The sequence below is a fragment of the Neovison vison genome, chromosome 7, assembly GCF_020171115.1.
Source record: "Neovison vison isolate M4711 chromosome 7, ASM_NN_V1, whole genome shotgun sequence".
Taxonomy (NCBI): Eukaryota; Metazoa; Chordata; class Mammalia; order Carnivora; family Mustelidae; genus Neogale; species Neogale vison.
Genome location: NC_058097.1, coordinates 859638 through 884379, shown reverse-complemented (window position 1 = coordinate 884379; position 24742 = coordinate 859638). Strand labels below are relative to the sequence as shown.

Here is a 24742-nt window from a genome sequence, read left to right as displayed (position 1 = left end):
AGCTTTCTGTGCTCCGGCGGTTTCTCTGTTTTTATTTGGCAAACAACCCTTCTCCGTTATCACCACCATGAACATCATGATTTGGACCTCTTCGAGAACTATATACATTCACATTAGCATGTACTAGGACTTCCTGCCTCTCGGTGGGGCCCCCAAGGGCCCCAGTTTCAGTAGCTGGTCACTCCCCGTACTGCGGTCCTGGGAATCCCTCCCAGCGATGTGAGGAATCGCCAGACCGGAGCCCAGCTGCCGCGGGTCCTCCCTCGGAGTCCCCACGAGGGCTTCCCTACTCTCTCATGTCCTCTGTGAGGGTCGGGGCAGCTGGTGAGGTGAGGAGACGGGGCTGGGGGCCCCGCAGCGGCACAGAAACGCGGGGCTCCCTGCGGCCAACCCAGCCTCCAGCGGGCCGGCGAGGGCATTCTCGTTTGCAGCTTTCCCTCCGTTTCTGCGACAGCGTGCAGAGCGGAGCGGGGACAGCAGATCCCGGGCCGGGGTGGCGGCGGGCAGCCTCGTGGGGCGCGAGGGCAGGGACAGGAGGAGAGGCGGCGAAGCAGCGTTTCCAGGGCCCGGAGGCCGTCTCTTCGAGCTTCCAGAAGCAGTCAAGGATCAACCCAGAAGATTGTCACAGTTTTGTCTCCGAGTTATTCTCTCCTGGGAAGGACACGTTAGTGCTTTCCCACGCGTGGAAAACATGCAGCGTCATGAAGATTCACGGAGGGCGTGGGGACAGACGGGGGTGGCCCCCGCACGCCCGTGGGCAGGGCGCCCTCCATCGCGGCAGAGAAACCCAAGGGACCTCTCGTTGAGCGAAACCCTCCAGACCCGGCGGTCCCCACACTCCAGACACGGAGGCAAAGCAAGAGAACAGGACGACACCTGAACAAGTCCAAGAGCAGAGTAAAACCGTGGACAAGATACTTTGGCAGTGACAAAACCATTTTGGATTTTGATGTCTTGTGTTTGCTTTTTGGGTTTCCTTTGGAGCAGAGGTGTGTCCGGCGTCCTTGGCTAGCTAGCTGGCAAGGTAGCTTACAGGAATGGTTCCTTTCCTTTTTTTTTTTTTTTTTTTTTTTTTTTTAAAAAAAAACTTTTTGGATTTCTACTTAAAGCCAAGGAGTTTAATGTTGAAGGAAAAAAAAACTCTGAAAAATGTTTCTTGAGTTGGACATTGGAATCGCTCTCACCGTCTTCACCGCACCGGCCCCACGCCCTGGAGGAGCGCCCGGGCCACGGCGGCGCCGACCTCCCGCTGGAACATGTCCGTGTTCTGTTTCCCTTTCTGATCACGGAGGGGACAAAACCCCCGTTTCCTTTGTCTACTTCTCAGTAGGTCTATTCCACAAAACCCCCCAAAATTCTTCACTGAAAATATAAGCCACCAAACAGATTTCATCTTCGAGAGAAAGCGTACACGGGCACAGAGACAGACACGGGGAGCACGTGTGGGCGGCGGCCGCTCTGTCGCAGGGGTCTCTGAGGACGTGCGGTCGTGCTGAGGCCGCCAGGTTGCTGAGGAAGTTGCGTTGATGCAGTCTTTGTTGTTCTGTTTTCTTTTGGAGAGAAGCTAGCAGCAGTGGCTCCCCGGGCCGGGGGAGGGGGAGTGCCCGGGGCCGGGCCAGAGGGCTCGGCATCCGTGGGCCGCGGCCGACTCGGGGGGGCCGTGGGCAGGGGCAGGGGCGGGGGCGGGTCAGCGGGGCGCGGCGTCCAGGGGCCCCGGCGGGCCAGGCGAGCCGGGGCGAGAGGGCCCCGCAGAGCTGGCCTCGCTGGGGCTGGCGGCGCCCGCGGGCAGGCAGGGGCCCAGGCTGGCCGTGGCGTCGGGCGGCGTGGGCCCCGGGTCAGCCGCGGCAGCCGCGGGGCCCTGCAGGCTCTGGCCGCACACGTGGTGGTGCTTCTCCCAGTCCCGGTGCTGGCAGAAGGCGCCGCAGTACCGCGCCGCGTTGCAGCCGCTGCACGTCTCGCTAGCCTTGCGTCCGCAGTTCCAGCAGCTCTGGGGGCGGGGGGACACGGTCAGGGGTGGCTACGGGGCGGACGCTGGGCCCCGTCCACCCAGGTGCCTGGCCCGGCCGATGGGGGCGGCGCACACAGCAAACACACGCACTTGGTCCGGCCACGGCATCCCAGAGCGAGAAGAGGACGGCCCTGACCAGTGACTCGCCGCAGCTCGTGGGTGGCCTTCAGCGGCCACGGCCATGACCACGGCCACCTGGCTAGGCCATTCTGGGGATCGGGCTCGCACTACTGAGGCACACAATTCCAGCCAGCTGCGGTCAGGTTCACGTGGCATTTTCAGGACTGTGGGTCCTCAGGAGGGAAGGCAGTCACACCCTGTCCTCTCTTCCAGGAAGCCCTCCCGGGTTAGCTGGGCTCCAACCCCAGAACATGGCGCCCTGGCTGGGTAAAGACTGCCAGGCTCCAGTGTGGGGTCATGGCCAGGCCTGCCCCAGGCCATCGGGCATCTGCTCCCTTTCTGTGGGATGAGCAGTAACTTCAGCCGTGCATGTGAGCAAAAGGTGGGCAGGGATACCAGCAGGGACCCGAGCTGGCAGCCAGGCTGAGGGTCGGGGAGCCCATGCCTGCCCCAGGAGGAAGGCCCAGCATCTAGTCGGCCCCCAGAGCCTCTTAGGCTTGCTCTGCTCAGCCACACCGTCCTCACTTGGCCCGGCGTGCCCCTGCCTCCGTCCTCACCACCCCTTCCTTGCAGGGGCACTGCTCCCCCAGGTCCCTGCCTGGCTTTCTCTCACCTCCTCCAGGACTGTGCTCACACTTCCCTGCCCCGGCCCCGAGCGGTCCGCCTATTCTACCTGCCTGCTCCTCCCGAGCTCAGTGTCTGCGCGAGCAGCCGCTGCGGACACACGAGCTGACCCTCGGGGCCTGTCCACGCACACGCACACACCAGGGCTCTGGAGGTGTGTCCCTTCCAAAGGGCAGTTCCAGGAGCCCCCTAAACAAGCTGTCTCCCTTCCCCTGACTCCTCTGACACGAAAGCCCTTTCTGGACAAAGACGAGAGGCACCCGGCCCTTGCTCTGCTGGACCCACCCCCCCAGCCCCTGATGCCCGGGCACAAGCAGGACGCTGGCGCTCACGCCCCTGCTGGGCACATGCGTGGGTGGCAGCCGGGGAGGCGCTCTGTGTGCACCTGTGGTTTCCACGCACCTGGCACCCCTGCTGTCACCATTAGCCAGAGCACTAGCGTCAGCCGGCCTGGGTTTGAATCCTGGCCCACGAGGCCTCGGGTGTGGCCTAGAGCAAGCCACCTAGCCCTGGAGCCCTCAGTGTCCGCACCCACGCGATGGGGAGCCCCAGCTGCCCAAGGTCGTGAGGCTGGGAGGTGACCCGGTGAGGGTTCGGGGCCTGGACCTGGAGGCTGGGGCCGGGGTGGGGGGCCGGCGGGCAGCCGTACCTCGCTGGAGTCCTCCTGCTGGTTGACGACGGTCAGGGCGTCCTCCGAGGCCTGCCGCCGGGCTTCGGCCAAGGCGCGCTCCATCTTGGCGCGCTCTGTGCTGATGAGCTCGTGGGCCTTCCGCTCGGCGTCCGACACGGCTTTCTGCAGCTCGGACATGGCCTGCCGCTTCACTTCATTCACCGCCTCCTCTGCAAACGACACGCGGGCTGTGGACACGCGGCCGGGCCCCGCCGGGCCTCCTTGCGTTGTGTGCACCTGCGACCGGGCGCGCGTGGCAGACTGGTGTGGGGGCCTCTCCCAAGCCTGGCCCTTCGCTGCTGTTCCCAAACCTCAGCGTGCGGTGGCACTGCCCTGGGAGGTGTGGCCAAGCCCACCCTGATGTGGACCCCACGGGCATGAGAGGAGGAACCCTGGAACCTCGGAACCCACGAGTTCCAAGGGACGCTGATGCTGCGGGTGCCGGCACCCACCTCGAGAACCAGAGCTGTACTGTTCTGCCCCCTGGACGGTCTGCTTCTCCTGGGCCGTGCTGAAGCAGTCCAGGGTCGCCCCCTCTAGGGCTCTGCATTGCCGTCACTCCGGAAGGCCTCTGTCACCCACCCATGCCGCCTCCCGCCTGCTCCCGCCGGAAGATAAGCCGGCCTGGGGCTGCGTCGTGAGCTCAGCTGTCTGGCTGAGCCCAGAGCGTGTTTGGGTTTCACGGTGCTCTCCAGCCCTGGCAACCACCCACGGCCGCTCAGGCCTGCCTCAGTTTACCTGGCAATGCTCTCCCTGCGGTGGTGTGTGGGGATGCGGGTAGGGGTGCCCAGGGCTCAAGGAGCCTTCTGTGTGAGCCTTTGCACGCCGGGGTGGCCGGCTGCCAGCGGAGCTCCTGAGAGCTGCCCGCCCCCAGGGTACCCCGGGAGTGCCGTGCAGCTGTTGCCAAGGGTCTCCCGGGGACAGATGGAGGCAGAGGGGACAGGCCGAGGGACACGAGGACCCCCCTCACTGTCCAGGCCTGGGCCTCCCCCATCCCGTTCCAGGCAGCTGCTACCCGTCCGCGGCCCCTCGGTCTGAGTCTGGGGAGGGGATGCTCTCAAGATTCTGAGACTCTCCCTCTGCCTTACACCTCTCCTCGAATCCATTCATGAACCAAAGCATCTCAGGGACCCTGCTGCTTCTCTCCCCGGGCGCCCCCCAAGGGAGCCCCCGTCCCCCTCTTTTTTTCTCAAGCTGCCCACTGGCTCCTACTTCTACCCGGCCCTCCCCATAGTGTGTCCCCCTGTGCAGGGAGTGTCCCTAGCACAGGACTCTGTGCCACACCCAGAAGGCCGCAGGCACCCCAGCTCTTTGTCTCCCCCACGTGTGTCTGTGCACACGCGTGTGTGTGCAAGACCCAGGGACCAAGTCGGTTCTGCTGAGCGGCACACTCGTTTGCCTGAAAATGGCAGGTCGCCACCGTCCTACACTGAACATTAAGTGCGCCCTGAGCCTTCCCACAGGGCACGGAGGGCACGCCGGGTGCCCCCACCCCCCGCCCCCACCTGCACTCACCAGCCTTCCTCCATATCTCCTCGGGCATGTAGCCAGAGATGCTCCGAGGCATGAACTCCCGGTGGGCGTCTGCAACACAGGGATGCGAGCTTCACACACAGAAGGGGCAGCACCCAGCCGGGTAAGGGGAACACAGTGTGTGTCCCTGCGGGGGGTCTCCTGGCACGCCCCTGGGTCGGAACCCTGTATCCACTGCGGGGGTGGGGGTGGGCAGGGCACTGCCAGGAAGGAGGACACTCGGGGGCCCCTTGGCCTCGGCTGGGACCCGGGCCTCGCTCGGTTCCCGCGGCCACCTGCCCGGAGTCAGGGCTTCCAGGGCTTTGGGCTGTATCCTCACACTGTGGTGCCGGCATGGCGGTGCCGGTCTCCGTCCTCGACGCCACTGCCGTGCCACCCTGCCCCCCATGGTGCCCCCTCGCACGCACCTAACGGAGACCCCTGTGCCCCCGGGGAGCTGTTGAGGGCCCGGGCGGGGGCAGGTGCGGGGCCCTTCTTGGCGTCCTCGCTGTCGCTGCAGCGCCGGACCCAGTGGCTGAGCTCCTCCCGGTCGGCTTCTTGGCACTGGCGCAGCACCGTCAGCGAGCGCCGTGTCTTCTCGGCCATGTCCATGATGCAGTTCAGAAGCTGTGGGTGGGCAGGCGGGGGCGGGGTGCGTATGGGGCTGGGGGGCTGCTCTGTGGGGGACGGCCACGGAACTTCTCCCACGCCCTGGGCCTGGGCCAGCCCGCCGGCCATGAGGGCCCACCACAGTGCGCTCAGGGCCATGGTGTGAAAACTGCCTCCCGCTGCCTGGGCGCCAGGCCTGGGGTGGGGGGTGATGGCCAGATTCTCCATCTGGGGCCGTTCTTTCAGCGCTCCAGGGGCTGCTCTGCCGGGGGAGAGCAGATGGGCCAGAGCTGCTCTGGGAACCACACCTGCCTGGGCTCCCTCCCACAAAGGAAGCAGGAGAGGGATGACCCTGAACACAGAGTGGAAGGGGTCCCAACGCCCCAAGCCCCCTTCCTCCCAGAGGCAGAGCTGCTCCGTAGGGGCGGAGATGCGAAGGTTCTGAGGCACCGACCGCCCAGACAGGTACAAAGCAGGGCCCACAGGGAGCCTGTCCCCCCGCAGCCCCAGGGCCCCACGGGCCGGGCGGAGGCCCAGGAGTCTGCGGGCGCCGGGCTGGACACTCACGTGGTTGACATGCTTCCACTCCTCTGCCCACTCCCGCTCCGTGAGCCTGTGGTCGATCACCTCCTCCTGCCGGGAACCCTGCGCCGCTGCAGGGTGCGCAGACGCTCAGTCCAGACCCCCGACCCAGGCCCCCCAGGCCCGCAGACCCCGCCCTCATGCCAGGCAATGGTCTTTCCTGTGTCCCTTCCCCAGCCCCATGCCCTCCAGGCCCCGCCCCACACCTAGGCCCCGCCCATGAACTCCAGGCCCCGCCCAGTGCTCCCAAGCCCCGCCCCTCACCCCAGGATCCGTCCTTGGGCTCGGCTTAGCCTGCCTCAAGGAAGTGAAGAGGATGATGAGGAGGACCCTAAACACGGACCCTCTGTCCACTGCCTTTGGGGGGAGGTCAAGAATAGGTCTGGCCTCTACTCCGTGTTTGGGAGGAAGAGACGGGTCCCCATCCCTCAGTCCAGGCTGGGCCACCCCTCCCCCACCTCCCTGTCTCCAAACCGAGTGTATCTCCCTCTCCCTGCTGCTGCTGCCCATGAAGCTGCCTCAGGCCCCACTTTGATGGCCTTGTCCCTCCTCCAAACTGTCAGGGGTCACTGGCCGCTGCCCGGCTCCAGCCCATGCTGCCCTACGCCCTGGTAGCCAGCTGGACTCCTACACACCCTTCAAAGCCCAGGTCCCAGGCCCCCTCCTCAGCAGTCCTGAGCCCTTGAGAATTCATTCAGCCCCACAGGGATCTGCGTGCGAAACAGTCCTGGCTGCTGCCCAGTTCATTCTGTCCTGGGCGGGGCTGCTGAGTCTCCTGGGTCAAAGTCCAGTGGCACAAGCGGCTGGGCTCTGGCCCATGGGCTGGGTCCAAGGGGGCCCCCTGGGAGACAGGGAGGTCTGGGAAACCCTTGTTCCCCACAGGCTCCCAGGCCCCTTCCCCTCAGCGCTTCGTGTGCATTTCCCTACCCTGCTGACCTTCCAAGGGTGTGAGAAGGCTCTCCAGAGGGGCACGGGCAGGGAGGGCCCCCCAAGGTGGCTTCTACTGTGGCTCCCATCCGACAGACGAGAACACCGAGGCTGGCTCAGGGGGTGTGACTGCCCAAGGTCGCCCAAGGTCAGCCCGAGCCTCCAGTGTGCCCTCAGCTACTGGTCGGCAGAGCGCCAGCGACTGAAACAACGGGGTGTCCTCCCTGCCTCCCCGCGGTGGTGAGACACAACCCTGAACCGACGCAGCAGTGCCTGCCTGTCCTCAGGCTGTCCTGACAGCTCGGAGGCTCTGGGCCGCACGCTGCTTCGGATGCTCCCGTCGCGGGGCCGTGAGCTATGCTGGTAACCCAGGGCTGGCCGGGGCTGCCCGGCCCGGGCTCTCGCTGTTTAGGCCTTGTCCAGTCCCTGAGGGTCCTCTAGCCTCCCCAAACCTGAAATGCCTCTTCAAAGTGCGGCGGGAGTGAGCGTGAGAGGCGGCCCCGCCTGCCGTCCACCACCGGCCCCGCCACCCGCGGAAGCAGGGCCTGTGCCCACACCCCAACCAAAATAGTGGCTGAGATGTGCCTGACAGCTGGTGTTTATTTTTGCATTAGCAGAAGCGGGTGGGAATTAGCACCTGCCCGACGCTGTCACCTGCTGCCTGGGCCCAGGCCCTGGAAGCTTCTGCAGAGTGGGGGTGGGGAGATGGCCTTGTACAGGGCGAGGCCTCGGCTGACCCTGCCTCTGGGCCCCCCAAGGGCACCCTGGGACTCTCTGGGGCAGCTGTTTCCAGGCTGTTCCCCAGGGCGCTGGGGGCCCGGGGTGTGGGCTGGTTCTCTTCATCTCTTAGTCCTCAACACAGAAGGGGTCAGAAGGTCAGGCAGGTAGGACGAGAAGGCTTTGGGCACACGCACTGGGTTTTCTGGGTCTCCTCGTCTGTGATGTGGGCCTGCCCTCCCGTCAGTACCAGGCCTTCCCCTGTGCCAGGCCCCGTGTGAGCTCTCCTCACGCTGCCCGGAGGGGTGGGACGCCTGCCGGTGACGGAGGAAGAGACTAAGTCTGGGAGGTCAGCGGACGCACGGGACACTGCGGGGTGGGAGCTGGTGCCTCTCCGAGGCCCCCTCTGTCCCCCGAGACCCGGGCTCCTGCACGTCCCTCCTTCACGCACTGGGATCTGGTATGTGGGCCTCACTCTCCCACTCAGAGAGCCGGACTCGCCCGGTGTCATCGGCGGTACTCGGAGAGGGCTCGTGAGTCTCAGGGGGGCATTTGCTTCCTCTCGGGACCCTGGGCCCAGAGTGTGCGAGTCCCTGGAAGCAGGCTAACGGGGGGTCTCCTGCTGGCTGGCCGGGACCCCAGCCTCCTGCTGCCTCTAGGGACCCGCACCCCCCAGGCAGCACATCCTGTGTGTGGGCCTGGCCAGCGGCCAACGCCCTTCTAGGTTCCCATAGAGGGAATGCCTGGTCCCAGGGGACAGGCAGCTCTGCAACCACACCCCTTCCCTCCGGGGGAGGGAGGCCCCCCCCCCATCAGGGATGTCAGACCCCCAAGACAGAGAGCTGGGAAAGATGGCCCTCACGAAGGCCAGGGGCACGCCCCACTCCACTCCTTTCCCACACCTGTTTCCTCAGCATCCTTCCTGGACAGACAAGGCCCAGAGGCATCTGCCTATCTCTCACCGCGGCTCTGTGTCGCTCCCCAGCCCGTGCAGACCCACATGGGCCCCCGTGCTCCGCTCACCGAGCTGCCGATGGCGCTCCCGCAGCGCCCGGGGGTCGGGGTGGCGGTAGGAGTCGCGGAAGTGGTGGGCCATGGCCATGTCCTCCAGGCGGTAGTGCGGGGGAGGCGTGGGGTGAGGCAGCCCGTTGCTGGGGCTGTAGCGCTGGGCGGGGCTCAGGGTGCACGGCCGTTTGCTGAGGTGGTCGGGGTGCAGCGGGTCACGGTCTGACCCACTGTCTTTGGTCCTGACGCAAAGAGCAGGTGGGGTCACAGACCACGAACCGTGGACAGAAGCCCGGGCAGGAGGGGTGAAAGAGACAGGCACAGGCAGGGAGAAGGAGAAAGAGCCACAGGGCAGACACAGATGCACAAGGAGAGAGACGAGGCCCAGCCCAGCCCCCCCACTCTCCCTCCTCCTGTGGGGATCGTGACAGCTTCCACTGCCCACTGGTGGCTCCTGGGGCTGCGATCAGGGAGCCTGAGCCTCTGCTGAGGGCCTAGGAAGACAGCCACGCGTTCTCCAGCAGCCAGACAAGCGTCTGGCATTGTGGCCCGCACTGAGGGCCAGCCCTGCCACCTGGAGACCTCAGGTGCCTGGACGCTCGGGTCCACCTGCAGCCCAAAGCGAAGAGCCAGGCCATTCTCGGCACACGGACTCCCTCCTGAACACTCCCTTGTCCTCCCAGGGCCCCCCCGAGTCGCTGGGATGCCAAGCCCCGGACCCTGTCCCTCTGTGGCCTCCCCGGACCCCGTCCCTCTGCGGCCTCCCCCCTCGCCCCCCCCCCACCTGTCAGGGGTCCTCCTCTTGCCATGCTCGTTGGTGTCCAGTAAGAGCTCCGAGGAGTCGACGGGGGAGGAGGCGTTGGCGTCCAGCAGGAGCTGCTCGTGCTGGGCCAGGTACTGGGCGGGGGTCTGCTTGGCGAGGCGGGCACAGTGCATGAGTTCCCTCTGCAGCAAGGGCAGGTTTGCCTGCGGCAGGGAGAGACGGCGGCGGTCACTGCCGACAGGGGCCAAGGCCCAAGTGTGCTCTGATGCGCGGTCGGGTGGCTGGCGGCCAGCCCTGCTCTGGGACCCCGGGCACACTGCACGAGCTCTCTGGGGTTCCTCCAGTACAGTCTGGGAATGGGGGCGGGCACAGTGATCGAGGTGCAGGGGGGGCCTGAGCCCAGATCCTGGACCCCCAGGCTCGGGTTTTCCCGCTTCGGTGAGCTTCCTCCCCTGAGGGCATCCGGAGAAGGCGAGGAAGGACTCATAAGCAGGGCTCTGCCTTCACCCGCGGGGGCACCCAGTCAGCTGCGGTGTGGAGGGGAGAGCTGAGGCTCAGGGAGGGCAAGGGGGCAGCCCCCCCCCAGCAGACCATGAAAGGAGGAGCTGGGAGCCGCGCCCTGCGTGTGCGCTCCGGACCCCGACTCTCCCACGTCCTGTGGTGCCCTGCCTGGCCCAGCCCCGAGCAGCCTGGAACCCAGAGCACACGTGGGCCCGTGCCCACCCCACGTGCACCATCACACGCGTCCTCTCCCGCAATCCTTACAACCACCCATGGACACACGTGACCACTTGGTTCCGCGTCTGTGGGTGAGGAGAGCCCAGCCCACATCCGGGGGGGACACGGGACCGGGGCAGTCCCAGCCGCTGCCGCCCCAGGCCTACTCCCACCCCCCGCCCGGCGTGGGCTGCTGGGCTGCACGTGGGCTCCTCCAACAGCACGGCGGGGGGCAGGGGACAGGCTGGACGGGGGCCCAGAGGCGGGCTGCTTGGGAGAGCCGGCAGCTCCCAGTGTTTTGCACATACACAGGATCCCCCCAGCTTCCCTGTGGCATCGCAGAGTGGCCACCGCCTGGCTCTCCAGCCCCCCGTGGGCGCGTCCAACCAGACCTGATGGGGCAGCCGGCGAGGGTTTGTGAAGCAGAGCCGGCCGCCAGGCCTGTTTTCTATTTGGAGAGCTGAACGGCGGCCGGCCCGCCATCTGTCGGACACGTTAGGAGCAGGAGCTGGGAAGGGAGGTCCCCGGAGGTCTGAAGACGCCAAACATCCTCCGCTCCCTTCCCCACCCCCCATGGCCTCCCCTCAGCTGGCTCAGCAGGGTGGGGACTGCTGGGGCACCGGCTGGCCGGCTGGTCGCTGTTCAGGCCGTGGAAACATCTGGATTCCTGGCAGGCTGGGGCCAGCTGGGAGCCGGTCCGAGGGCGGAGGGCTGGTCGGGTGGGGCAGCATCTCCCAGCTTCTGGGAAGCCCCACCACATAGGCCTGCTGCCTGTCGGGCTGAAAAGAGGGTTCAGGGGTCTCGGGGCCCTTGGTGGGGGTGGGGAAAGGGGAGCCACAGGCCAGAAGAATGAGGGTGGGCTGCGGGCCAGCTGGTCCCACACATGCCTCTGGGGCAGTCCTCCCCGTCGTGTTCCCAGGGCCCCGGTCACAGGGGAGACCCAGCCACAATGTCACCAGAGCCCCATGAACACCAACAATGCAGGAAGGCCCCGAACCCCCTTCTTTACAGGCAGGAACTCAGGCCAAAGGGAAATCAACGTTTGCACGGACATGTGTGACTGTGGGCCTGGCTGGACGGGCCCCCCGCCTCATGAGGGCTTGCGTTGCTCCTGTGGCCCGTCCAGGGCCTTCCCTGATGCCCACGCGGCTGGGGTGCTGCGGGCCCGGCCATCAGGCCACCCCGCCTCCGCCTCGGGACCCCGGGTGAGACCTTTCCCGTGTGTCTCACCCGCCGCGGGGCCGTGCGAAGCTGCCTGTTCTCCCAGCCTCAGGCAGACCTGCCCAGTGAGGGTTACTGGGGGAGAGGCCCGAGACCCCAGCTCTGGGCTCTGAGCCAGGCCCGCGACAGTTCCTGCCTCTTCGGCAGGCGATAAGGCCCCTGTGACCGCTCATGCCCCACGGTGGGCCTGGTGGGTGGTGAATCCTTGGGAAGAGGCTCCCCACCTCCAGCCCAGGTCCCAGACGGGAAACCAGGGTCATGCACCCCCGCAGTGCCGTGTTCTCCAGTGGCTGGGGCTTCCGCTGGAGTGGCGTGGGGGCAGGACCTGGGGGGCTCGGCCTGCAGACAGAACTGGCTGCCCCTGGAGCTCCAGGTGAGGGACACACGCTCCGTGGCCTTAACCGCGTGCTGGCCCTGAGCCCCGGGGTCGGGGGGCGACAGGCACAGAGAGTGGCTGCTTGGTGACCATGAGAGCAGTCTTGGTGTGAGAGCCCCGGGAGCCCTTCAAGGGCACCGTGGCCAGAGGGGACACAGAGCCGGAGGGGACACAGAGCCGGAGGGGACACAGAGCCGGAGGGCACCGTCACAGGTGGTGCTGGGCCCTGGTGTGACCCGCCTGGCGCCACATTGAGGGGACTTTGGGAGGACCCTGTGTGGGGCGGCAGGGCCGGGGGCGGGGGGCCGGAGGCCTGGCTGGGCCCAGAGCAGGGGCCCCCGGTTGTGCCCCGCACCTCCCGCCAACGAGGGCAGCTGCACGGACTGCAACATCTGCTGTAAATATTTGATCTGACGGAATAAGCAGGCGCCCTGTGTCCCCAAAGATGGGGCGCGTGGGTCAGCAGCAGGGCAGGGCAGGGCTCCTGACGACTGACGGACGATGGCCGGATGGGCCCAAATGTTGGCGCTGCCGCAGGCGTCCGGCTCAGGGTGTGAGCCCAGCAGGGTGTGGGCGGGAGGGCGGGAAGCAGGGAGGAGGGGACGGGTGTGGGGCGGGACCCAGGGTTGCCTTGACAGGGACTGCAGGGACCCGGTGCCAGCCCAGGGCGTCTGATGGCTCCAGGGCGTCCGGACTACAGCTCTCTGCAGTGGGGCCCTGCGAGCCAGGAATGGTGGGAGTTCCTGCGCCGTCCCCTCACAGGGCTGCCGTGGGGGGCAGGGGTCAGCAGGGGTGCTGGGAAGAGCTTCCTAAGCAGGCCTCGTCCACAGACGTTGACGTGCCCAGCTGAGGACGCCCCCCTGAAGCGAGCATCTGCCGCCTTCCCAACGGCAATGGGGCCACTTCCATGGAACGTTTGCAGAAACCAAGTCCGAGGGGCTGAGCTAGCTTGGCCCAGGCCAACAGCAGCGGCTCAGGGGCGGGGCTCAAAGGCAGGAGCATCTGCCCTCATCTGTCCTCAAGACCCTGGAAGGCAGCCCGGGCCAGGGCCCGCCGTGCTGGTGAGCAGGGCCCGGGGAGACGGCAGCGCCTAAGTGAGCTCTGTGACCACCAGAGGGGCTCAGAAGTGAAGTGTCACGGGTCACATGCATTTGGGAAGCATTTCGCCTCTGCCCTCTCCAGAGACACAAGGCCCTCCTGGTGGAGGGAAGGCCCTGAGAAGTCCCGCAAGGAGAAAACAGCCCCGCGGGCTGTAGAACTACGCTTGTCCTACTTTGTATGCACTCGGCCCCTTGTCACAAGGCAGATTCCGGCTCCGGGGCTCTGGGCTGGGGCCCAGGAAGCTACATGGCTCACAGCCCTCACGGTACTGCTGCAGTCGGCCTGCCATTACCCTTCCCTGCGCCGAGGCCCTGGTCCACTGACGACCCTCCATGTCTGGCCACACGGCCCTCGTTCTGCCACCGCCCGTCTGTCGGTCAGCCCGTCCCTCCATCTGTCCCTGTCACTCTCCCCTCCATCTGCTCCAGCCTCACAGCAAACACAGGAGACACATTCCTGCCTTGGGCCCCGGGGCGTGTAGTCCCTGCTGCTCTGTGCCCTGTGGTCCACCTGCCTCCCTCCCTCATCCTCCTCACCCCTGCTGATCTGTAGCCCTGGCTGGCTGGCTCAGCTCCCTCACACCGCATCCCCAGGCCTCCTGCGGGCCACCGGGCGCACAGCAGGTGCTGCGGGGAGGAGGGGTGCGTTTGGCCACTGCGGTGGGACGGAGCTGGGGGCAGGGTCTCGGAGCCCTGGGGCTGGAGGGAGCCGGTCTGCAGCCGCAGCGAGGAGGAGTCGGGCCTGGCTAGTCAGTGCTGTTCCCACACAGGAACCCGTGGGGTGGGCCGAGCGCGGTGCCTGGTCACAGCAGGCGGGGGACAGACACGGGACGGCGCGGGGGCCCCGCCGCTGGGGGACGGTGACGCGGGCTCACCTTCAGGAAGGGGATGACGAAGGGACGCAGAGGGAAGTTGGTGGCCTCCTGAAGCTTGGAGTGGAACTCCTCGATGGTAAGCGTGGCGTTCTGGGCGGGGAGACACGGCCCCAGTCAGCCCGAGCCCCGGGCAGGGCCCCGCAGCCCGCCGCCCTGCCGGCCGCCCCACTCACCACGAGCCCCAGCACCAGCGTGCGCACGCGCTCCCCGATCTCCGGGGAGATGTCGGTGCCGAACTGCTGCAGGGTGGTGAGGAAACGCTTCAGCTTGCTGAGCTGCCGCGCCCCGCAGGCCGGGGGCAGGTGCTGCGTGGACAGCGAGGCCGTGGACGAGGTGGCCGGGCCATTGCTGAAGCCGCTGGGCGTGGACGGAGCCCCGTTGACGGCCGTGGGTGAGTGACCACCGTTCATCACTGCAGGAGGGAGAGGTGGGCTGAAGACGCAGGGGGCCACGGGGCCAGACCCGCAGCGGGGGCGTGGGGGCACTGGACACCCCGCACAGATGGGCAAACGGGCCCAGGTCAGCAGCGGGTGGGGCTGGGCAGGCGTGGTTCCCTGACCGCACCAGGCCTCTGGCCTTGCTCTGGGCTGCATGGCCAGGCCCTCCACAGCCGGGGGTGCACCACAGCAGGACCCCCGCCAGGCTGCTCAGGGGTCCGCGGGGAGCGGGCAGAGGGGCTTCTCCCCCACGAGGGACCTGCAGACCTCTATCCCCATTCAGGAGATCAGGGGCTCACCGTTCCAGAAAGGCCATGACCCTCACCTCGGCCATGACGGCCCAAGTGGTGCCCTATGGCCTCCACAGGCCCCATCACTTGGGCTGACAGGGCTTGTGGGGACACAGAGGGTTCTGGACACCCTGCATGGGTAGGGCTGGATCCTGGCCCGGAGGCTGCTGGTGGGCCGTTGTCTGGGGCTGCCATACCCCGGAGGTGAATGTGCAGGAGCCCCGGGCTGAGCAGGGAGGACAGGCGCCGTGCGGACCGGAGGCCGCTGTGATGAGTGCGCTGGGTCAGGGGAGGGTCAGGGGAGTGGCACCGGTGGTCCCCATGGCCCCAACACTGGGGGCAGTGTTCCAGGACGGCAGACACCTGGGGTCACTGTGCCATGTCCTGGGACAAGACCTCACTCCTCAGCTTTGAGGGACAGAGGGAAAGGCTGAGCCTGAGCCCGGCCTGCACCCCGGTCCCCTGGCTTCAGGAGTCTGACCTCAATGACCAGGGTCTGCAGAGACGGCAGAGAGCATGGGCTGCTGGGGCCTGTGTGGACAGTGGCTGGAGCTCCAGATGTGGGAGGGGGACGGACACGTCTGGGTTCCTGAGGCTTGTCTGATACGCCCAGCGGTCACTCACACCTTGCCCCCTCTGGCAACTGCTCAGGGCAGCCCCCGGCCCCTGATCCCCGTACCCCGACACGTACGCTCTGTTCCCCACCCCGCTCCCCGCCTCAGCATCCTTGCCCACTCTCCCATGCACACGCACTCCTGTCTGTACACAGCGGCGCGTGTGCCCTACACGCAGACATACGCATGTCCTCTCAGGCCCGCGTGCACACACAGACGTGCATACGAGGGGACACGGACGCTCGTGCACACACGCACACACGTAGGCACACACATGTATGCACGGACACACACACGAGGACACACGTGCACACGTCACACGTGTACTCACACATGCACACGTGCATACACACACAGCCCCACACGCGAAAGCGCCCACGTGCCCAGCAGAGGGCCCTGCGCACAGGCCCCCACGCCCCCTCGGGCAGCTGCCGTCCTCAGGGCCCCACCCCGCCCGCCCTTCCCGCTGGGCTGCGCACGAAGCCCGAGCCGGGGAGTTGGGGGGGCAGCTCAGGGCCACTACTCCCTCGGGACAGACTGTCTCAGGGCTCTGGCCCCTCCAGGGGCCTCTGGCTGAGGCCCAGCAGCCGGAGAGTGTGCGATGGGGCGCAGGAGCTCCTTTCTAGGGGCCAGGGTGGGGATGCCGCCAGGGTCCGCTCTGAGCGCCCGGCACGTCCGCTGGCCGGGGCCATGGGGGTGGGGGTTCCGCTCCGGACCACGGCTGCCCAGCCCATCCTCACCGAGCCCAGCAGTGTCCTCTGCAGATGCTCTCGGCCTCACCTGGCTTGGAGGCTCGGGCTCCCACGCCAGCCACCTCCCCGGGTCTCAGCCTTCCCCCAGCTGTGGCTTTCCTGGGTCCACATCACCCCCTCCACCTGCCCTACAGGGCTGGGGGACATGGCTCCCCCGAGTCCGGTCCAGGGCTGCACTCTCCGCTGTGCCCATGCCTGTCCCCTCCAAGCCCGCTAGCCCTCTGTTAACCCGGAGGCTGCTGTCGGCGGGCTTGGCCCCACAGACGCTGCCTGCACCTCCCTCCACACCGGCATCCTCCCCCAGACCCGCTGGCCAGAGACACTTGCAAATGTCAGTCCGTGAGTCCCTGAGTGGGCCTGGACGTACCCAGTCCACAGGTGGCCAGGACCACGCACACTCCATGCACTTCCCCAGAACGCCTGCCCCCCACGGGTTGACCCCCGCACACCATAGACCCTCAGCAGCAGACACACCGGGCCTTGCCCTCGTGGCTGAGAGGGGGCATCCTGCCTGCGGCCTCACCTCTGCCTGGGAGGTGCGAGTGGGGGGCCTGGACTCCATTTCTTCATTTGCAAGTGGCCCTTGGCCTGACGCGGAGGACGGGTGTTGGTCCCCTTCCGCTCCATGGTTCCTGGGTTATGGCCTCGGCTGTCCTGCCACCAGGAGGAGCTGGAAGGCTTGGCCCTGACGGCTCCCGTGTCGGGGACCCCTCGTCAGTAACGGGCCGCCGCTCAGCAGGAGTTTGGAAGGCCCTGCCCGGCCGGCGTGCACTCCTGTCCCCACACGGGGCCTGCGTCGGCCGCCCCTCCCCAGGAGGCACCCGCAGTCGAAGCCCGTTCGCCCCCTGGTCTGAACAGCCTCAGGGGCACCTTCTGGGGCCTCAAGGGGACACACCAGCCCCAGAGCGTCCCCTCACTCGTGGCTTCCCTCGCTCTGCGATGGGCAGTGAACGCCGGACACAGGCAGGAAGCGTTCCCGCCCTCACCTTCTCCGAGGTGCTGTCCGGAGGACCTTCCGGAAGAGCAGGGGACCCCACTGCTGGGCCCGTTTGCTCTCTCCCTGGTGGCTGCAGCTGATACCCGGGTCGAGAGTGATGACAGCCGCCGGCCGTCCCCACGCCCCGGCCAGGAGAGGGCTCTGCTGGCCCGGGGAGCTCACGCCGCAGGGGCCCGATTCCTTGCAGCAGAGCCGGGCCATCACCTGGGGTCTGGAACTTCCCGAGGCCTCTGAGACCAGCGGCTTTCTCTACCTCCTGGGCCCCCGCACGGCCCGGCCTGGCCCTGACCCCCTGCTTCTCTCTTACCAGCTTGCCTCGGCGCCTGGGTCCTCCCGGTGGCCTGCGTGCCCTCGCTCGCCCGTGTTCCCTCCCGCGGGCTCCTGGGCAGTCTCAGCAACTTGCTAAAGAGACGCCGAAAATAACCCCCGGCCACAAGCGCTTTCATTCCCACAACAGGTGTGTTACTAAGTTAGACCGCACACGTGTCCCCAGCTGGGGTTTGGGGGCACACGCGAGCACCCCTGTGGCTCCCCTGGCCCTGGGGCCTGGGCGGGGGTCGCGCTGGGACATGGAACCCACAAGCAGTGCCCCCCGCCAGCCCCTCTCCCGTCAGCACAGCGGCTCCTGGGACACGCTGGGCCCCGAGGCTGGGCACAGCACACGATGGTGGCAGCAAGGACACCGGCCTCCTGGGACAATGCAGGACCGCTATGCCACCTCCTGATCACAGCCCGGGGGCTCCGCGGGGCCACCCCGGGCCAAGCAGCCCCCTGACCTAGAGTTGGGCCTGACCTGAGCATGGCCCTTAAGTGTTTCCTGCCACAGGCGTCAGCAGGGTCCCACGCCGACGGCAGAAACATCCACTGGCCACCAAGCGCCCAGCGTGTCCCAGGCCCTGTGTGAGACCAGCCGCATCTCACGGCTCCTTGTAACTGCCCCGGGCACCGGGGGCCGGGCTGACTCCCGTTTCACAGGTGGAGAAGCAGGTGCCGTACCAGCTGCGGGGCGGGGGCGGGGTGGGCGCTGGGGCTGAGCGACCCACTTGCTGTTGACAGGATCTCACAGATCCCACAGGATCTGAACCTGCCTTATTCTCCCTGTCCTGTGGCTGGGGAAAAGGGAGCCCAGAGAGGCCCCCCACCTGCCCAGTGCCACACAGCCCGTGAGCGCAGGGCAGCGGACGCGGGTCTGACTCGGGGCACTACGCTCTGCCCTCCTGGGCCTGCCCCTAACCCCGTCCTGTTTAAGGGAGGCAGGGCTCACGAACACAGCAGACACAGTGATTACGGGGTGCAGGCTGTGGGGGCACTGCCGCGGCCTTCCCAGAGCAGAGCATGCTGGACCAGGATCTCCCGGGGGCCACAGTTTTTGTTATTTTACTTACAGAGACAGACCATAGACCATTTTAAGCAGCCATGAAAACGGCCATGGGGTAAGGACATCGTGGGCCCGTCCTCTTGATCTGTAAGCAAAATAAGAAAAACACGCTGTCAGGAAAGAGCAGGCCAGGGAGGGTCAGGGGGCTGGGCAAGGCCGCCTCCGAGGGCGCCCGCAGCCCGCCCCTCCCCTCTGCCTCTCCCTGCAGCTCTGGGGCTGGGACTCTGTCAGTCCATTCCCTTCCCTGGGGCTCACTTCCTCCACCGTGAAATAATGGGGTTGTACTGGGGGGTCTTAGGGCCATTTCTCGTGGGATCTTCAGAGCTCGACCAGCACTGTGTCATCTCCAACGGCACGGGTGGGACGCTAGGCTCCTGAAAAGCTCTCTTCCTGGAAGGTGCCCAGTGACCCTGCTTGGACCGTCCTCAAGGGACCCGAAGCCCAAGCTGATAGGGCGTGAGGTCTGTTGGCAGACAAGCCAGTTCGAAAACAAGGCCCAGGACCGAGCCGCTGTGCAGGGGGAAACACCAGCAGGCAGAGATATGATCTGTCCCAGCTGGAGTTATTTGGCACAAGGCGCAGCAAGACGGGCTGGACCACTGCAGACAGGCACAGAGCCCCCTCTCACAGGGGGTAATCAAGAAAGGACGGGCCTCTGAGGGTATCCTGAGCCATCTCAGCCATCCTGACCACCGCCACAGACATACCGCAGCTTCCACTGCAGGATGAGTTTCTGACCAGACGGTCATCAGTCAAGGAAAACCACAGCCCTCAGGCCACGGCTCAAGGTCAGTCTGGCCGGCGTGGCTCCCAGGCCCCCGCCCCCAGCAGCCAGGGCCCCGGTGCAGTTAGCCAGAGAGTTCCACGGGTGAGGGCACACCACCGAGGCCCCTTGTAGGTGGCCAGGGGCCCAGAAGCACACCCCAGCAGGCCGGAGACATCCAAGTGCTAGCCACCAGCCTCTCGTGACCTCCATGCTCCAGATGGAGCCAGAAATGCGAGCCCATGGTGTCCTGGGGTGTGCGGGGGACAGAATGGCCGGGAGGGGACCCTGAGCGACACATAGGACCCACCCTGTCCCCAATCTGGAATATCCGGTTCCCAGACCAGTGCTTTTGGGAACATGGGTCCTGGACCCAGAAGGCAAGTAGGCCGAGGGCGACGTGCCTTTCATACCTGGGCAACCGGCTCCCAGCCCTCGGTCAGGCCGGCAGACAGCCTGCTGCCTTCTCTGCCGGGAACCGGACACTGGAGAATGGGTTCGTCATTTTAGGTGGAGGGCCCATGGCCTTGTGTCTTGGAGCTCCTAGTGGCGGTTAAAGCCAGCGTCCTACAGACAAGGGGCCAAGCCTGGCCTTGAACTTGGGCTGCCTGACAACCGAAAGCAGCACCTTTCTCCAGATGTAGGCTGGGTCCGGCCAAGTCCCCAGGGACCCTGGCTGCCTGCCCTCGGAGGACAGGGGAGGCAGGAGCTGGGCCCTGCCACGTGGCCTGGGCTCTGGGCAGACAGAGGAGTGTCTGAGGAAGCCATGTCCACCACCACGCTGAGGCACTCGAGGCTCCCTTCCCAGAGACGAGCTTTGCTTGGATTTCAAACGTGGGGAAGCATTCCCCAGGTGTGGGGCTTCCTGGCCTCGGGACGTGGGGGGCAAAGATGCCATGTGGATTCTCTCCACTGCCCACCAGAAATGGTTAGGACACACTGCTAAGCCTCTAGTCTTGGGGGGCACGGGATACCATACCCCCATCGGCCAATTCCCCCATCGGCCCAAGGCTAACGTCTTCTTCCCAAACACTCAGGACCCCAAAGTCATGGAGTCACTGAATTTTCTGGCTCGAAGGAACAGGTCCGCAGTGGTGTTTGTGGACTGTGGAAGGCTTCCCCGTGACGCCGTGTGTGCCCCGAGGCTGAGCCCAGATCAGTCCTGGGCCAGAGAGATGCTGGCCTGCCCCGATGTCCCTGGCAGCCCAGGCTCCGGCTGACCCCAGGTCCTGAGCAACTCCCACCCCCACGGCAGCTGCAGAGCCCCTCTGACGGACCCCGGCCCTCGAGAAAGCTGCTGTGCGCTAGTAGGGATCTCCCCGTCCCTCTCTGGCCTCCAACACTCCCCGGGTGAGAACTTGCATTAACTCACTTGTCCTCACAGGGGTTCCGTGAGGCAGGGACAGGGGCCAGCCCTGCATTGTGGCTGAGGACTCCAGGTCCAGAGAGATCTAGTCGCTTGCTCCAGGCCAAACAGCCACAAAGCAGGAGAACCAGGATGTGAACCTCCAGGCTCCGGTTGGGACCGTCCCTTTCAAGGGTCCAGCGGTGGGCGTTTATGGGTTCGGGGTGGCGGTGCCCCCATCACCTGCCAGAGGAGCCTCACACAGCTTCAGGAGCCTCCGCTCAGCCCACCCGGGGCCCCAGCCCTGGTCACTCACTTGTGTGCGGTGCGAAGGAGGGGAGCCGGGTGGCCCCCTGGGACGCGGCCGGCGGTGGGGGCAGCATGCTGGGGGGTGTGGAGCGAGGCTGCGTCTTCACCTCGGCCGGCGAGTCAGGCATCGTTCCTGTCTCCTCCTTCCTGTCCACTGCGGGGGCCGTGGTGGGGGAGACAAAGAGAGGCAGGGTGAAGCAGGCTGACGGGACGCGGGGCACCCACGCCGGGTGTGGACGGCACTGCTGGTTCCCCGGGGGACGTCCGACTCTGCGCGCAGCCAGGCCCAATCCCAGGCCCCAGTGGGCAGCAGATAAGCCTCAGCTGTGCTCCCAGGGGCTGGCTTCCCACCCACTGGGCTCAGGTGGGCTGGAGGGTGGAACTGGGAGAATCCGGGGCCGTCGGAACGGGACTGCGGTCCTTCGGGGGCTGTTTCTGGGGGGGCTGGGGTGGACTCCCCTGTAGATCGGGGGGGTGGCCCCCATCCCCGGCAGCGGCTACCAGACGCAGCCTCTGTCCACACGCCCCGGAGGGCCTGAGGTCTGGGGAGGCCGGAGCACCTGTGTCCCTAGCAAGCTCCCTGGTGCGGGGCTGCAGGTGGTCCCCCTCCGGAGGAACCATGGCTCCCAGGGCCCTGCCGGCTCTCAGGCATCATGTCTTGGCGCGGTGGGGGGGGGGGAGGCCCTTCCCAGGAAGGCCTGGGGGGCAGGGCCTCTGCGGTGGCAAACCCTTATTTGAGCCCTTGGCAGCCTGGGTGATTCCTGGGCCCGACCAGGCGACGGACACAGTCAATTCTACATTGTTCCAGGCTTGGTCACTCGGTATGTGGCCCACGGTGGGTCACGTGCCCCCGACGTTGTCAACATTCCCATGTGGTCCATGGTGGCTGTGGAGCCGCGCCGTACCAGGGCCTGGGGGACCCTGAGCCCCAGGCCCCCACAAAGCAGTGCCTACAGGGAAAGGCCTCCGGGGGAAGCTGACCAACCGTACAAAGCCTGAGCCCACAGCCAGCCATTTCCGCAGCTGGAGGACGGCAGGCCCTGGGCCTCCCTCTCTGTCTTGACTCGGGGCAGCCAGTGCCCGGCCAGGGCGAAATACCACAGCAGGCTTGCTGGGACGTGGGGTGGCCCAGCGGCTCGAGGCCGTCAGGGTGCGCGTCCTCTGCTGCTAAGGAAGGACAGCCCGTGCTGCCCCAGGCGCGGCCCCGCGTTCACCCTGCTAACACCGGGGGGTCTTGCCAGGGGCCCGGGTGGCCCACCTGTTAGCTGTCCCTGTGTGACTACACCTCACCTGTCCGCGTCTCCCCGTTCTCTCCCAGGGGCCCCCGCAGGCCCAGGACGCACATGTGCAAACGGGGCGGCGAGCCTCTGTGGCTGGACATGAATCATGCCGACAGATGGCATGACTGCCTCCCTCCCCACACCGTACAGGGCGGAGATGCCCCTCGTCCGCCCGCCCGGTGGGCTCGGACAGCCCTCTGCGCTGTGGGCCCGAGGTCTGGCCGTGAGGACGCCCCTCCCTGCTAGGCCCCCCGGGGCAGGGACGCAGCCGGTCATGAGCAGCCCCCCGGGCCACGCCGCACCTGCTGTCCTCAGCTGCAGCCACTGTCCTCCCTCCTGCCAGGCGCCCTGCCCCCTGCGGCCTGTCAGGGAGCTGATGGCTGGGCACACGTGCACCGCAGCTGTGGGCGCCCGTCAACGCCGGGCCTGGAGGCACGGCCGGCCGCCAGCCCCGGGACAACCAAAGAAGGCAAACGTGGCCGGCCCCTGTGAGCCCTGGGCCACCTTTGCAGGGTGCAGACGTGGCCCAGCCAGCCCTGGGAAGGACCGGGCACCCCGGGACAGCCAGTCCCCTGGGGCCGACAGGGTGTGTGTGTTTCAGACACATGGCCGGCCCTTCCCCGCTGGGGGCTTCGTCCCAGCCCGGCCGCTGAGGACGAACCGTGTGGAGAGGGCAAAGGGAACCTGACAGGCCCACCGCCCGCCCCTTCCACAGCCGGTGGGGGGACTACGGGCGCCAAGGGCCAACACTGCAGGGCCCTCTGAGAATCTGGCTGGTGGGCACACTCTGCCAAGGGCCGCCCGCTGAGCCCCAAGGAGGGAACCGGCCGTGCCCACTGGCGCCTGTGACCTCCTTTGGCAGAAAGGGAAGGTGAGGCCGCCCGTTCCCAGAGCAGACATGTATGCTCCCGGCCCCCCGACCGTCCCAGCTCCCGGTTCTGGCAGAGGCGCTGGGGGCGGGGGTTCTGTCACCAGCCCTGGGTCCCAGGCACCGAGCAGCGCCGTGTCTGCCGTGGTCGCTCAGCGGGGGCGGGCGCGCCTCCATGGGGGCCTGTGGGTCTGTGAGCCGCGTGGCCTCAGTGCACCCTGTTCTCCCAGAGGTGGCCCCGGGTGGGGTGCGGACCGAGGCTGCAGGGGTAGAGTGGGCGGCCTCAGGTCCCAGGGGCACCGTGTGGGACCTCCTGAGTCCCTTGTGTCTTGGGTCGTGGCTCTGCGGCTCCCTGGCTGCGCCTCCCGGAGTCTTTTCCTGTGGAGGGGCAGCAGCCTGGGCACGCGCTCAAGGAAACTTGGCAGAGATTTCCGGAAGGACTGTGTGCCCAGCCCCTGCTCTGGAGGCTGCCCTCAGCACAGACGCCCCCCGGGAATGACGAAGGCCTTCTGGGGAGGGCAGAGGTGGCGTGGTGATGGTGAGGAACAGCGTTCCTGCGGAGGGAAGGCTCAGAGGGCTTGGGAATCTTGGCGAGAAGTACGTGGGCAGGGGCCCCGGGATGGAGGGTCAGCGGGGGCCGGGCGGGCACAGGTGGACCCGCTGTGTGGGCAGGAGGGAGCCCGGAAGGCTTGCACAGCAGCTAGAGCGAGCTTTGGCCCGCATGTCCACGCCCCTGCCCACACCCGCCAGCAGCTTCCACTGTGCCTGGAATGCTGCTTCTCTCTTGGTGGTTCCGCTCTGGCCTCATGTCCTCTGCTGAGGTGCCCCTCGCCCTCGGGGACGTCGGCCCTCTCTGGGGTGCCCTTGCCTCCTGATCTCGCTGCTGCAGGGGCACGTGGGGCCGGGCGTCCAGAAGGCTGGGCTGTGTGCACATCGATGCAGGAGCAGGACGCGGGGCGGACGGGGGCTCTGAGGGCATCTCCCTGCTTCGGGGCTGTAGGGGGCTGGTGGGGGCGGAGGGGCGGGCCAGGCAGGGACAGCAGGGTGGGTCCACTCGGCACGCTGACCGGAGGGAGCTGGATGCTAGGCCCCAGGATGAGTAATTGCCTCTGCGAGCCCAGTGCCTCGCTTCTCGTCCGAAGCTGGTGCGCGGCCCAGCTCCCCGGTGAGTGGGATGCATCCAAGGAGCCGGAGGGAGAAACACACTTAGTAGAGACCTGGCGCCCGCCAGGGTCACACCACAGGCGGCGTGGGCTACGGTCACTCTCACTACCTCTCCTCCCCATCCCCAAAGCCCCAGGCCCACCAGCCCGCACAGCTTGACTGGCTCACAGCCCCCGCAGCCTGGAGGCAAACGGTAACGTGCTGCCGGACAGGGGAGGCCTGGTTTCTCCACTGCTGGCTCCAAGGGCTGCTCTCTGGCCCCCCGGGGCCCCTGTGAGGCTCAGACTCCCCGAAGGTCACACAGGCAGGTGGCCAGCATGGGGCTGTCTGGGTAGGATCCTGTGCCCAGAGCGAGCAGGGGCAGGAGCTGGCTGGGCTCAGGGTGTGTGGGTGCAGGAGAAGGGTCCCTCCGTCAGAGGCTGAGTGCCAGGAGCTGGTGAGGGGGACGGTCCTGCTTCTTGCCGAGGCTGTGAGTGAGGGTTGGCTCTGCTCCCTGGCAAAGCCAGACCCCGCCTGGAGACCCTGAGTGGGCCCTGGGACGCTGCCCTTCCCCTCCCTCCTTCTCAGGTCCCCTCAGTGTCCCTGCCCAGCGGCCTCCCCGCCATGCTCTGCACACAGTATCTGGTAGAAGCTGGGGTTCCCCAGACAAAGTGCCTTTAGGGAGCTCTGTTTAGGCAGATCAGGTCAAGCCTTACAATGTTAATATATAATAATAAGGG

At 66.7% G+C, this 24742-nt stretch overlaps 1 protein-coding gene across 4 annotated transcripts in view; it reads right to left on the bottom strand.

Moving 5' to 3' along the window:
* Positions 1-1687: 1687 nt before the first annotated feature.
* The window catches only part of CBFA2T3 (CBFA2/RUNX1 partner transcriptional co-repressor 3), a 45303-nt gene continuing 22248 nt past the window's right edge, over positions 1688-24742 (bottom strand). The window contains exons 2-12 of one of the 4 annotated variants that reach the window (XM_044255551.1): positions 20719-20865; positions 18302-18379; positions 14000-14238; positions 13827-13916; positions 9559-9740; positions 8793-9016; positions 6111-6196; positions 5363-5561; positions 4938-5006; positions 3402-3592; positions 1688-1987 (exon numbers count right to left, since the gene is read on the bottom strand). In XM_044255551.1, coding sequence (XP_044111486.1) covers positions 1688-1987; positions 3402-3592; positions 4938-5006; positions 5363-5561; positions 6111-6196; positions 8793-9016; positions 9559-9740; positions 13827-13916; positions 14000-14238; positions 18302-18379; positions 20719-20839 — 1779 coding nt within the window. In that variant the 5' untranslated portion in view covers positions 20840-20865. Of the gene's footprint in view, positions 1988-3401; positions 3593-4937; positions 5007-5362; positions 5562-6110; positions 6197-8792; positions 9017-9558; positions 9741-13826; positions 13917-13999; positions 14239-16442; positions 18380-20429; positions 20473-20718; positions 20866-24742 lie in introns of those variants that run through there. The other 3 variants (XM_044255549.1, XM_044255552.1, XM_044255550.1) reach the window with 3 other exon arrangements.